Source organism: Saccostrea echinata, unplaced genomic scaffold (genome assembly GCF_033153115.1).
Source record: "Saccostrea echinata isolate AGI-Se365-2 ecotype Australia unplaced genomic scaffold, CSIRO_AGI_Sech_v1 ptg000054l, whole genome shotgun sequence".
NCBI lineage: Eukaryota > Metazoa > Mollusca > Bivalvia > Ostreida > Ostreidae > Saccostrea > Saccostrea echinata.
In genome coordinates, this window is record NW_026889803.1 from 24,385,584 (window position 1) to 24,399,334 (window position 13,751).

Sequence of the window (13,751 nt, forward strand, 5' to 3'; positions counted from 1 at the left end):
CATTTAAGGTCATTAATTTGAATACTGAGTGGTTTAGTAGCATTAAATCTTGTGAGATGATGCATCCTGGGGCCATAAAACATATTTATTAAAAAGTATGTCACAGTGACTTACTTTTTGAACATTGCAGGCATTCTATTTCAAAGTGTTTTAGAGACATAATTTTGACATTTTAAGGCCTATGATCATAAAACTTTGTAAGTTGATGCATCTTGGGTCCTCAAAAAATTGTCAACTGAAAAGTAGCTCATGGATCACCGTGACCTAATTTTGAAATTTCTTGGCTATATTTAATTTTTCGGGTACTATTTGGATAAGAATCATCAAAATTTGTCAGTTGATGTATCTTGAGTCCTCAGAGTAGGTCAGTGGAAAAGTAGGTCACCATGACCTACTTTTCAATTATATGACTATAATTAAATATTTCGGATACTAATTGGCTTACAATCGTCAATCTTTTTCAGTTGATGCAACTTGGGTCTTCGGAAAGTCAACTGAAAAGTGGATCACTGTGACCTATTTTTGAAAATTTATGTATTTCTGGTACTAATTGGCTTAGAATCATCAAACTTTGTCAGTTGATGCATCTTGGGTCTTTGGAGTACACAACTGAAAAGTAGGTCACTGTGACCTACTTTTGAAATTTTATGACAGTATTTAATGTTTTCAGGTACTGTTTGGCTTAGAATCAACAAAATTTGTCAGTTGATGTATCTTGGGTCCTCGGAGTAGGTCGACTGAAAAGTAGGTTACAGTGATGTACTTTTCAATTTATAGGATTAATTAAATATTTTAGGTACTAATTGGCTTAAAATCATCAAACTTTGTCAGTTGATGCATCTTGGATCCTCAGAGTAGATCGACAGAAAAGTAGGTCACCCTGACCTACTTTTCAATTTATATGACTATAATTAAATATTTCAGATACTAATTGTCTTAGAATCATCAAACTTTTTCAGTTGATGCAACTTGGGTCTTCAGAGTAAGTCAACTGAAAAGTGGGTCACCATGACCTATTTTTGAAAATTTATGTCTTTAATTAAATATTTCAGGTACTAATTGGCTTAGAATCATCAAACTTTGTCAGTTGATGCATCTTGGGTCCTTGGAGTAGACAACTGAAAAGTAGGTCACCGTGACCTTCTTTTGAAACTTTATAGTTGTATTTAATGTTTTCAGGTACTGTTTGGCTTAAAATCATCAAACTTTTTCAGTTGATGCAACTAAGGTCTTCGGAGTAGGTCAACTGAAAAGTAGGTCACTGTGACCTACTTTTCAATTTATATGACTATAATTAAATATTTCAGGTACTAATTGGCTTAGAATCATCAAACTTTGTCAGTTGATGCATCTTTGGTCTTTGAAAAAGGAAAGAAAGGATCTTAAAAAAATATTTTCAAGGGAGGAGGAATGAGGCCTGTGGGAACCTTTCTATTCCTTACAATTTTGTAAATATTTGTATAGTGTTTTCTTTCTATCTTTTTTTTTAAATAAGTCAGCTCAAAAGTAGGTCACTGTGACCTACTTTTGAAAATTTATGGCTATATTTAAATATATCAGTTGATGCATCTTGGGTCCTCAGAGTACGACAACTGAAAAGTAGGTCACTGTGAAATATTTTTGGTACTAATTGGCTTAAAATCATCAAACTTTGTTAGTTGATGCATCTTGAGTCCTCAAAGTAAGTTGACTGAATGTAGGTCACTGTGACCTACTTTTGAAATTTTATTGCTTTATTTAAATATTTTTAGGTACTAATTGGCTAAGAATCACCAAACTCTGTCAGTTTATGCATCTTGGGTCCGCAGAGTTAGTCAACTTAAAAGGAGGTCACTGTGACCTACTTTTGAAATTTTATGGCAATATTTAAGTATTTCAGGTACTAATTGGCTAAGAATCATCAAACTTTGTCAGCTGATGCATCTTGGGTTCTCAAAATGTGTCAACTAAAAAAAGTAGGTCATGCTGACCTACTTTTCGAATTAAGGCAATGTCTAAATAATCAAATAATAAGAGTCTTAAAATCATTCATCTTTGTCAATTGAGGCGTTTTGGGGTCTCAGAGTATGTTTACCAAAAAGTAGGTCACTATGACCTACTTTTGGAATCTCATAATCTCATGGCTATATCTGAATATTTAAGATAATAAGATGCTTTGAATCATCACACTTTGTCAATTGATTCATCCTTGGTCTCAGAGTGTTTTAACCAAAATGTAGGTCATGATGACCTACTTTTGGAATTTCAAGGCTTTATCTAAATATACCAGATACTTAGAGGCTTCAAATAGAAGTGATAAGTTGTACAATTTATCAGAAGAGCGATTCAAGGCCCTTCAGCCTCTTGTATTTATATGGAAGCATTCTCAGGTAGTGTAGATTCAAGTTTGTTCAAAACATAACCTCAGGGGTAGAGTGGGACCACACTGGATGATCAGTTTCACATAGGAATACATAGGAAAAATCTTTTAAAGTCTTTTTCTTAAGACTAGCAAAAGTGTGATTGTTCATATTTATATTGGAGCATTCTCAGGTAGTGTAGACTTAAATTTGTTAAAATCATGCCCTCCGGAAGTAGGATGGGGCCTCAATGGAAGATCAAAGTTTTAAATAGGAATGTATAGGAAAAATCTTTAAAAATCTTATTCTCAAGAATAGCAAAGCTATGATTGTCATATTTATATGGAAGTATTCTCAGGTAGTGTAGATTTAGATTTGTTAAAATCTTGATCCCTTGGGGGTAGGGTGGGGCCACAATGGGGAATCAAAGTTTTACATAGGAACATATAGGAAAAATCATTATAAATCCTTTTCTCAAGAACAACAAAGCCACGATTAGTCATATTGATACAGAAGCATCCTCAGTGTAGATCAAGATTGTTCAAATCAATAAGTAACCTGGAAGAGGAGGGGGGGGGGATAGAAGATGATAGAAGATAAAACTTCTAGGAATATAATCTTTAAAAATCTTCTAAAGCCATTAATAGTCAAAGAAATATCAAAGCTTCCTCAGTTAGTGTAAGTTCAAATTATTCCCACTCCCTTGAATAGGTTGGGGCCACATATATTTTTAAGCTTTTCAATACTGAACTTATTTTTTGCATTTTCGTAGCCAAAAATGCTCAGGTGAACAATGTGGCCCATGGGCCTCTTGTTATAATATGGGCCATATCTCAAGAACACCTTGGCCAATTATTGTCAAATTTGTTACAGGGTATCCTTGGCCCAAGGGCTCTCATTCAAATGAAAACTAGGGATGTGCCCCTTAAATAAGGGGAGATCATTAGGGAAATAAAAACAGATGTATTGGTTGCTAAAAAAGCTTCTTCTCAATATCCAATGGGCAGATTATCACCAAACTTAAGTACAAGGATGAGGATATGTTGTATATTAAAAGTTGTTCATGGCATCACCTTTGGGCAAAGGGTCTGGTCTCAAGGTCACTTCAAAGTTGAACAATTTTTTTGGTTGTTAAAACTTTGATATTTTGCTTACGTGTACTATAAGGACAAGGATCAGCAAATCTTGTCAGTTGATGCATCTTAGGACCTCATATCATGTTGATTCAAAAGTAGGTCTGGCTTACCTATTTTTTTCTCACCTGAGCTGAAAGCTCAAGTGAGCTTTTCTGATCACCTGTTGTCTGTTATCAGTCTGTTATCCATCTGTCCATCCGTCCATCCATCCATCTACTTAGTATATGTACAGTACCAACCAGACCCAACCTGACACAAAGCAGTCCCAGAGCAGTCCCGGGGACTGCTTTCTGGGACTTCTCTGGGACTGCTAAAGCAGTCCCAGAGCAGTCCCACAGTGGTCCCAGATCAGTCCCATAGCGGTCCCAGAGCAGTCCCACAGTGGTCCCAGCAGTCCCAGCGGTCCCAGAAAGCAGTCCCAGCGGTCCCAGAAAGCAGTCCCAGTGGGCGGGGTTATTAATTTAATGGGCGGAGCTTACTCAGAAATGAGATTACCAATAAACAATGTAACTATAAAAGGCAGTTAAAATTGATGATGCACTTCTTTCTGAGCAGTATCAACAAATATTTACAATTCTCATGCGACAGTTATTTCTGAACTGTTAAAAAATAACACTAGGCGTATAGAAACAAATAATAGATATTGAACAAAGAAGACGTTCACACCTACTAATAACATGAATATTTAAACACAGTTATGTGGTATATTAATTTTTCACCAAAATAAATCAATTTCTTAATTTACTGTGATTGATGTTGGTTTCCATATTTATTTATTTTTTATAGAAAATTAAACTTGAGTTATTTATTTTCTATCAGAACTAGCTTTAAATAAAGCTTATAATTATAGAAAAAGGCCGATTCCCATACTATACTCTGAATGCATTTTTCTTAAGTACTGGAGCTTTTGAAAAATTCTTCGCTAAATTTGCCGAGTATTATATTTCAGTTATGATTATTTTCACTGTCTTGCCAGTTTTATTATCGTTAGATTCTCTATGTAACAGAAAATAATAACACTCTTATTATATAAACGTTCGAGTGTACATCTGTAAATCACGCGAATGGAACCCTCAGATTATATTCAAAATAAATTAATCCCGAAATAAATTTATACACATTTATTGAAACAAAGATTTTTTGCAGTACATAGATTGAAAATAGTGTCATTGTTGACCAGCGTGTTCAGTGATGTGTAACACTGATACCCAAAATAACATGCATTGACTTTCTGCTAATCATGCCCAAAGGCGATTGAAACCTCAGGTGTTGACACCATTTGTACATTCTGTATTGCTTTTTATTATTCGGCCAGGAAAACACAAACAAAGCAAATAAGAAATAAGTCACAATTCCCAATATTTTCAAATGTTTATTTATTTATTTATTTTATAAATTTACTCTTTTAATAACTTGTTTATAAATCAAAAACAAATTCATAAATAAATCCCCCAATAATTGTTCACATTGTTTAAATGACTGAAGAATGGTAGAATAATTTTATTTCATTGTCATTTAATAAATCATTAGGTTTTATTTGAGGACGGTAAAAAAATTGCATGCTCTTTTTTAGCATGGTTTTACCCTTTTCAATTAAAAAAAAAATCCAGTATAGTATGTCCCTCTGAATATCTTACAGTAATGACAAGTTTGTTTGTTGTTTGTTTGTTTTCTAAATAGTGCTAATGCAAACACTGAGTACATAATTTGACAGCATTGATTAATTAAATAGGCCTAGATATTTTTTTCAAAACACCTGTATTGAAGTTTTAATTAGCATTAATTAAGTAGATAGGCCTAGATATTTTTTTCAAACACCTGTATTAAAGTTTAATTTAAGGAATAAAAGTCATCTCCTGACTTCCCTTTTTAACTACTTTCTTCCCTTTTTAACTATACTCTCATTTTTTAAAATTATTTCTAGACTACAATTGTGTAAATTTACAGCCCCTGAAGACATTTAGTAATTACATGTAAATCTATCTCTACTTATTAAAATTTTTTTAAAGAAATCCTTGTTTTTTTTTTTAAAATTCTTTATCTTAAACACCTCTCTGCTGAAAGTAAACTGAAAACAACAACAGGGAGCCTGCAAATTTAGAATACACAAGGGGCGGAGCTATCATGTCACTCAGAACCTTTTTCATGCATGAGTGAACAAAGCAGTCACAGAAAGCAGTCCCTGGGACTGCTGGGTCTGCTTTCTAGAGCAGTCCCAGAGCAGTCCCATAGCAGTCCCAAAGCAGTCCCGGGGACTGCTTTCTGGGACTGCTTAGGTGTCAGGTTGGGTCTGGTTGGTACTGTATACTTTTCACATTTTCAACTTCTTCTCAAGAACCACAGGGCCAATTTTAACCAAAGTTGGTACAAAGCATCCTTGGGTGGTTAAGGTAATTGGTGACTTTCTGCAGGAATGTTTAACTTTTCAAAAATCACAGGGCCACATTTGATACATAGTGAACTAAGTTCAAATTTGTTTAAATCATGAAAAATCTTTCAAAATCTTCTTCTCAAGAACAGCAAAGCCATGATTGGTCATATTTATATGAAAGCATCCTCAAATTTGTTCACATTTATGATTATGACCCCTGGGGGTAGGGTAGGGCCACAATAGAAGATAAGACTTATAGGAAAAAAATCTTTTTTAAAATTTTAAAGCCATGATTTGTCAAAGAAGTATGGTAGCATCTTCACTTAGTGTGTATTTAAGTTTGCTCAAATCATGCCCCGGCCGGCCCTCTCCTTAGGGATAGGTTGATACCACTCATAAATACTGAACTCCTAACCAAAGTGCTCAGGTTGGGGCTATATAGATCATATAGTGAAAGTGCATTATTATTTCTTTGAAAATCTTCTTCTCTATTCCTGGGTATTATTTAAACAAATTTAATACATAGTTATGATAAGCAATAGTGACTCTACCAAAATTGTGAAATTCATAGCCCAAGGGTCAGGGGTTCTGGTGCTAGTGTGGGGCAATATAGATCATATAGTGAAAGTGCATTATTTCTTTGAAAATCTTTTTCTCTACTCCTGGGTATTATTTAAACAAATTAAATAAATAGTTATGATAAGCAAGGATGCCTCTTTCAAAATTGTGAATTTCGTGGCCCCTGGATCAGGGGTTCTGGTGTTAGGGCAGGGCTCTATTTATTATATATTGAAAATGCATATATGCTTTAAAATTCTTCTTCTCTGCTCCTGGGAATTATTATAACAAACTATAAGTACATTGTTATGAAAAGCAATGATGCCTCTTCCAAAACTAAGAAATTCATGGCCCCAGGGTCAGGGGTTTTGGTGTTAGGGTGGGGCTATATAGATCATATAGTGAAAGTGCATTATTATTTCTTTGAAAATCTTCTTCTCTATTCCTGGGTATTATTTAAACAAATTAAATACATAGTTATGATGAGCAAGAGTGACTTTATCAAAATTGTGAAATTCATAGCCCAAGGGTCAGGGTTTCTTGTGCTAGGGCAGGGCTATATAGATCATATAATGAAAGTGCATTATTTCTTTGAAAATCTTCTTCTCTACTCCTGGGTATTAATTAAACAAATTTAATACATTGTTATGATAAGCAAGGATGCCTCTTCCAAAATTGTGAAATTCATAGCCCAAGGGTCAGGGGTTCTTGTGTTAGGGCAGGGCTCTATTTATTATATACTGAAAATGCATATATGCTTTAAAATTTTTCTTCTCTGCTCCTGGGTATTAAATAAACAAACAAAGTACATTGTTATGATAAGCAAGGATGCCTCTTCCAAAATTGTGAAATTCATGGCCCCAGGGTCAGGGGTTCTGGTGTTAGGGTGGGGCTATATAGATCATATAATGAAGGTGAATTATTTCTTTGAAAATCTTCTTCTCTGCCCCTGAGTATCATTTAAATAAATTAAGTACATTGTTATGATATGCAAGGATGCCTCTTCCAAAATTGTGAATGGCATGGCCCCAGGGTCAAGGGTTCTGGTGAAAAGGGGGCAGGGGCTCTATTGATTATAGAGTGAAAAAGCAAAATTTCTCTGAAAATATTCTTTTTTTTTTTTGCTTCTGGTTAAAAAGCAAAGTAGTTGAGTGTATAGTTATGATGAGCAAGAGTGCTTCTTCCATAGTAGTGAATTGCATGACCTCTGGGTCAGATGTGCTGGTGTAAGGGTGGGGCTCTTGATAATATAGTGAAAATGCATTAATTCTATTAAATAATGCTGTCTGCTCCTTATTGTTAAGCAGATAAACAAAGTGACTACTTTTGATGACCAAACTTCTGGTCCCAGGGTGAGAGGCTCTGGTGTTTCTTGGTGGGGAGGGGGGGGGGGGGCTCTATTGATAATATAGTGAATCTGTAATAAAAATGCATTATTTCTGTAAAAATCTTCTCTGCACCTGGGCATATTGGAGGCAAAAAGAGTGAAAGTTTTAATAAGGAAGGGTATTTTTACCAGATTTCTGAACATCTGGACCATTTGGTCGAGTGTTCTGGTCCTGGCCAGGGCTCTATTAATTTGTATTCTACTGAGAGGAGTTATTCCCCTTTGCCATTTACTTTAGATAATTAATCACTGTAAATAATAATACTTGAGAAAGATTAATAGAATAAGAGAATGATGCAAGAATTTTTATTGTATAATACAAAAAGTACTTTCATAGTTTTAATAATCAGGTAGAATTGTAAGTAATAGATAAATAAAAATGAGACAAAAATAAGTGCTATTAAATGTTCATCAAAGACCAAGAGAGGCCAATTTAAGAGATTTCAACAAGGAATTAAAATAGTACAGAAGAACTGTTAGTTTGTTAATATACTGTATGGTGATAATGATAAATGAGGAACAGATTAGAACCTAATTTATGAACTGTTAATGAATACTAGACTAATTATTTTGTTGATCCTGATCACCCTATTTTTCTTGCTTTTTAGGTCACCTGAGTTTACTCAGGTGACCTATTGCTATCTGTTTTCGTCCGTCGGCATGCGTCATCCAACGTGAGTTAATATTGGAACATTTTCAGCTTCTTCTCTGGAACCACTGAACCAATTTCAACCAAATTTGGCATATAGCATCTATGGGTGAAGGGGAGTAAAAATTGGGAAATTCATGACCCCTACCCCCTGGGGCCTGAGGGATGGGGCTAAAACCACCAAAATTAATGCAATCTTTAAAAATCTTCTTTCTGGACATCAAGCAGTCAAACTGTTGGCATGATTGTAATAAGCATTGAGCCCTCTACCAAAATTATGAAATTTATGGCCCCAGGGTCAGGGGTTCTGGTGCTAGGGTGGGGCTCTGTTGAATATATTGTGAAAATGCATTATTTTTTTAAAAAATCGTCTCCTCTGATCCTGGGTATGAAGCAAACAAACAATATGCATAGTTATGATGAGGAAGGGTGCTTCTTCTAAAATGTGAATTTCATGGCCCCAGGGTCAAGGGTTCTAGTGTTGGGGGGGGGGGGGGGGCTCTGTTTAATATATATTGAAAATGTATTATTTCTTGAAAAAATTTCTTCTCGAATCCAGGGCAAACAAAGTGAATGCATAGTTATGATGAGTAAGGGTGCCTCTTCCTATGTTGTGAATTTCATGGCCCCTGGGTCAGGGGTTCTGGTGTTAGGGGGGCTCTAATGATTACATTGTAAAAATGCAATGATTCATTGAAAATCTTCTCCTTTTCTCCTGAGTATTAAGCCAATGAAGGAAGAATATAGTTATGATGAGTAAGGGTGCCTCTTTCAAAATTGTGAATTTTATGCCCCCTGGGTCAAGGTTCTGGTGTTAGGGCAGGGCTCAGGGCAAAGTTGATACATGATACTCAGGTGACCTATATGGCCCGTGGGCCTCTTGTTCATTGTAAATAAACATCCATCAAATCTTTGTTATCTTTGTCTTACTTTGTGTGTTTCAGATAAAGTAAATAGTCGCTGACAGGTGACAGTCACCCTGAACCTGACTGTCCCAGGAGCAGAGTATTTTATTATTCCCCTCTTGGGGTATCAGTCATACTACACTTATTTATCAATGGGAACCTAGGGAAGAAACACAGTGCAAGTAGTACCTTACCCAGCCCCCATCTCTAGATAAGAGAAAATTTAAGTAATTTGTGATATATCCTCAGACAGAGCTGTCTTAATAATCATTCCAATCATTAACTCAGACAGAGTAAAAGGAAAACCGATATATCCCTTGTAAAAACCTGATCATACCATTACATAGGAAATATCTTTGAAATCTTCTCAAGAACAACTAAGTCATTATTAGTCATATTTATACAGAAGCATCCTTAGGTATTGTAGAATCAAGTTAGTTCAAATTATGACCCCCAGGGGTTGGGGGCACAACAGAGGGTCAAAGTTTTGCATAAGAATATATAGGAATCATCTTGAAAAAAATCTTCTGCTCAAGAACAGCAAAGCCATGAGTAGTCATATCATTATAGAAGCATCCTCAGGTATGAAGGGAAATTTTTTTTTTTTAAAAAATCTTCTGTTTAAGAATAGCAAAGCCATGAATAGTAATATTGATATAGAAGCACCCTGACAGGGATCGAAATTAACTTTTTTATCCACAGGCTAATTTTAGCCTGTACATATAAAATCCACATGCTAAAATGAAGATCTACAAGCTAAAAATAAAAGAATAATTAAATGCCTTTTTCATGCTTTATTTAATCAATAATTATACAGGGCCTACTAGTATAGATGAATTTCATCGGACAATTTTGATCTGTTCCTGTATTGCCATAGTATGGGGCAACATAAAAAAAACATAAAAAACATATTCATATAGATTTCATTTGCAAGACATTGCCCTATGAAGTTGGTAATGGTATAGAGGGAAAACAGTGTCTTATGCCAGTTAACCCCAGATTGACCCTGCAAAGGAAAATAACTTTTGTAAATGTGAAAGTCATCTATAGTGGGTCAGTACAGAATTATGATCTGGTCGTGGATCATCAATGTTTTTATGTTTAAAAAAATGGTAATCTGGCCTAAAAAAAATTATATTTGTTTCCTGTAACATTTCCAAAAAATCAAGGGTCGGTAGGTCTGGATTTTTTTGTGTGCCAATGAATAAAGGGGTCAAACATCTGGGACTGAATTGACTTGGTGTGATATTTACAGCAGGCACCCAACATGGCTTTCTAGCGGCAGAAAACGAACTTCAAAAAGTTGTTGGAGAAAAGCTTGATGTTATAATTATGATTATTCTTTTTATTTGAGGTAAATTTTGACTAGGTTGACATATTTTATATCTCAAATAAAGCTACAATTGCAAAAAAATTGTATAAATTGAATCTGCTGATTGAGATTTGGCAGAAAAAAAATCCACCCAGGGTCAATTTCAATGGGTCGGGTTACAAGAAACAAACTTGATTTTTTTAGGCCTCATCTTGTTTCTGTGACCTTTAAAGCCTCTGTTTGATTCTGATTTTCTAAATGAATATAATAGAAAAAGGGAGATAAAAATGGCTGCTTTAATCAGTGTTAAAGTTTCAAAAAAGCAAAAGACAAATTGCAGGAAAAATATGGATACGAGACAATAGAGGTCAAAAATCACCACTCACTAAAAAATTGGAATGTCTACTATTTTTACTCGCATTTTTAAAAATCAGCTTGCATTTTGCGAGTATTTCCAGCTAATTTCGATCCCTGCCAGAGGTACTGTAAATTTAGGTTTGCCCCCTCCCCCCCCCCCCTTTAAAACTTTTCAATTCTAAACTAATTTCTGCCTCTTCCTAGCCAGTGTGCTCAGGTGAACGATGTGGTCCATGGACCTCCTGTAGTATTATAATAGTCTTTTCTTGCTTTACAGTGAAGTTGAGTTTGTCATATCTTCGCTATTCTCATATTTTTCATAAATCTTTTGCTTTATGATACAGATATCTTAAAAGAAACACATGAGTTTGACTCATTATGTAACTTTAAGAAACATTGGTCTTACGTTTTTTGGAAATGCTAAGATATTTAATTTCCTCTTAATCATATCAAGAAACTGGTTATGTAGAAAAGCTTCATAGACAGGCCTTTACGTACCCTGGGATTATTAAAGAAAAAGGAAACTAGGAAGACAAAACATTGAATAATTCACAACTTTAAAAAAATGAAACATAAACCTTTACACAACGTTTTTTGGCCACTCGTTTCAAGAAACTGCAAATACAAATTTTTCAATTTGTAAATAGACATCGCCACATAAAAATCACTTAAAAATATTAAATAACAAAAATATGTTGTGGTAAGAGTGGAAAAGTAATTTTTAAAATGAAACTTCTGAGAGCATACAATGGTGACGTGACAGCAACAATTCTTAAATTATTTTTTAATATTCTAATGACAATGTTGGTGAAATTTTAAATGAAATTTGCGCAACTACGAATAGTGATTATTATTTCTGTGGAAGGTTTCAATAGGATTGTCAAAGTCTTTTACGAGAACATTCAAGGAAAAAACCAAGTGTAAAAACATCGCAAAATAGATGACTCGACTGCAGCTTTTTTAAATATAATCGTTCCTTTAGTCCATTATGTTCTATTATTTTGGAGGAATCACTTTGATAGAATGCAACTAACAATTCATTAAAGTTACAAAACAGATTTTATGAAAAATTACTGAAAAAATCGAAATTTTAAAAATATGGCTTTTGTTTGTTGCCATGGCAACAGTGACAATTCTGAAAATTTGAAAGGGTTTAAGCACAACTACGGTTGGTGAATATTAATTCTGTAAAGTTTCAGTAAGTTTGTTTAAGTCATTTTCAAGAAACTTGAAGGACGGAATCACTGGCAATTTATCAAAAAATTGGTCAAGTGACATCAACTTTTCTTCAATTAATCATATTTTCCATCGATCCTTTTCCATCTAATAGATGCATTAAGTAATTTTTCAACATCCATATTTGTCATTTCGGGTTGGATCATAATATAGGCTCCTCAATTATAATTTTGATTTTTTTGTTAAAAATGTTTAATTATTTATTACTTCAAAAGAACTTTTGAAATTGTTTTTTACATTTGACATCATTGAAGCCTCTGGGTACAGCCCACTAATTGTTTTCCCAAAGGCGGCAGTGTTAACGTTTCTTCACATAGCAATGTCCCTAATTTTCGTTCAGCATTGAGTGACCCCTCAAATCAAAGCACATCAAGTTGTCTTTCCTTGGTTAAAATCTTGAGGTGGCATGTCAGATTCGTTTTCCGGCAAAATGCGTCTGTCTGCGTTAACCTCTGAAAATGAAAATGAAAGTAGGGGATTTCAAGACTTCTCACTGGTGTTAAAATACATGAAATAATTCTGCTAATCTTCTTGATAAATTACATCTGCCAAGCTTTTTTGCAAGGGAACATACTCCTTATCAACAAGTATGAGTCTTAGTTTAATACCTTATCACAGTTTTTTTTATTCTGGTCTGCAAATTAAGGAACTTGTAATTTTTTCTGCACTACTTTCTTCTCCTACCGATTCAAAAAATAATTAGAGGTATGTACCCCTCTGAGGCTATTTTTTGTTTTGTTTTCTTTTGTTTTGTTTTTTTTTTGGGGGGGGGGGGTGTTTGTTTTTTGTTTTTGTTTGTTTTTTTTTTTTGGTCTGAATGATGAGTTATTTAATTAGTTTAACAAATACATGTATGAAAATTCATATTTTAATGGTTAACTTTATTTATTTTTGAAACAGTGTAATATCCAATTGTATACAACTGCTAGTGCAAGATCTAGAGACAGCTTGTGAGCCAGCTCTAACTGCAATGAGCAAGGTAACTATCTTTCTGTAAGTTTTATCTAACTTTCTATTAATTTTGTTTTGGAAGCATTTAAGGACATTGGCAAGTCAGGGTTTTCCGGAGAAAAAAGGTTTAATACATGGTTTTTAGCTCACCTGAGCTGAAAGCTCAAGTGAGCTTTTCTGATCACATTTTGTCCGGCGTCCGTCTGTCTGTCCGTCTGTCTGTCCGTCTGTCTGTAAACTTTTCACATTTTCGACTTCTTCTCAAGAACTACTGGGCCAATTTCAACCAAACTTGCCACAAAGTATCCTTGGGTGAAGGGGATTCAAATTTGTTCAAATGAAGGGCCACGCCCTCTTTCAAGGGGAGATAATTAGGAATTACTGAAAAAATTATGGAATCATTTAAAAATCTTCTTCTCAAGAACCAAAGGGCCAGGAAAGATGAAACTCACTTGGAAGCATCCTCAGGTAGTGTAGAATCAAGTTTGTTCAAATCATGACCCCCAGGGGTAGGGCGAGGCCACAATGGAGGATCAAAGTTTTACATAGA

The 13,751-nt window shown here is 34.6% G+C and overlaps 1 protein-coding gene across 1 annotated transcript in view; it reads left to right on the forward strand.

Annotated features, from left to right (window-relative positions):
- LOC133206147 (vacuolar protein sorting-associated protein 53 homolog) overlaps positions 1-13,751 on the forward strand; it is a 540,720-nt gene that overhangs the window by 438,335 nt on the left and 88,634 nt on the right. The window contains exon 14 of the mRNA XM_061342079.1: positions 13,151-13,229. Coding sequence (XP_061198063.1) covers positions 13,151-13,229 — 79 coding nt within the window. The remainder of the gene's footprint in view (positions 1-13,150; positions 13,230-13,751) is intronic.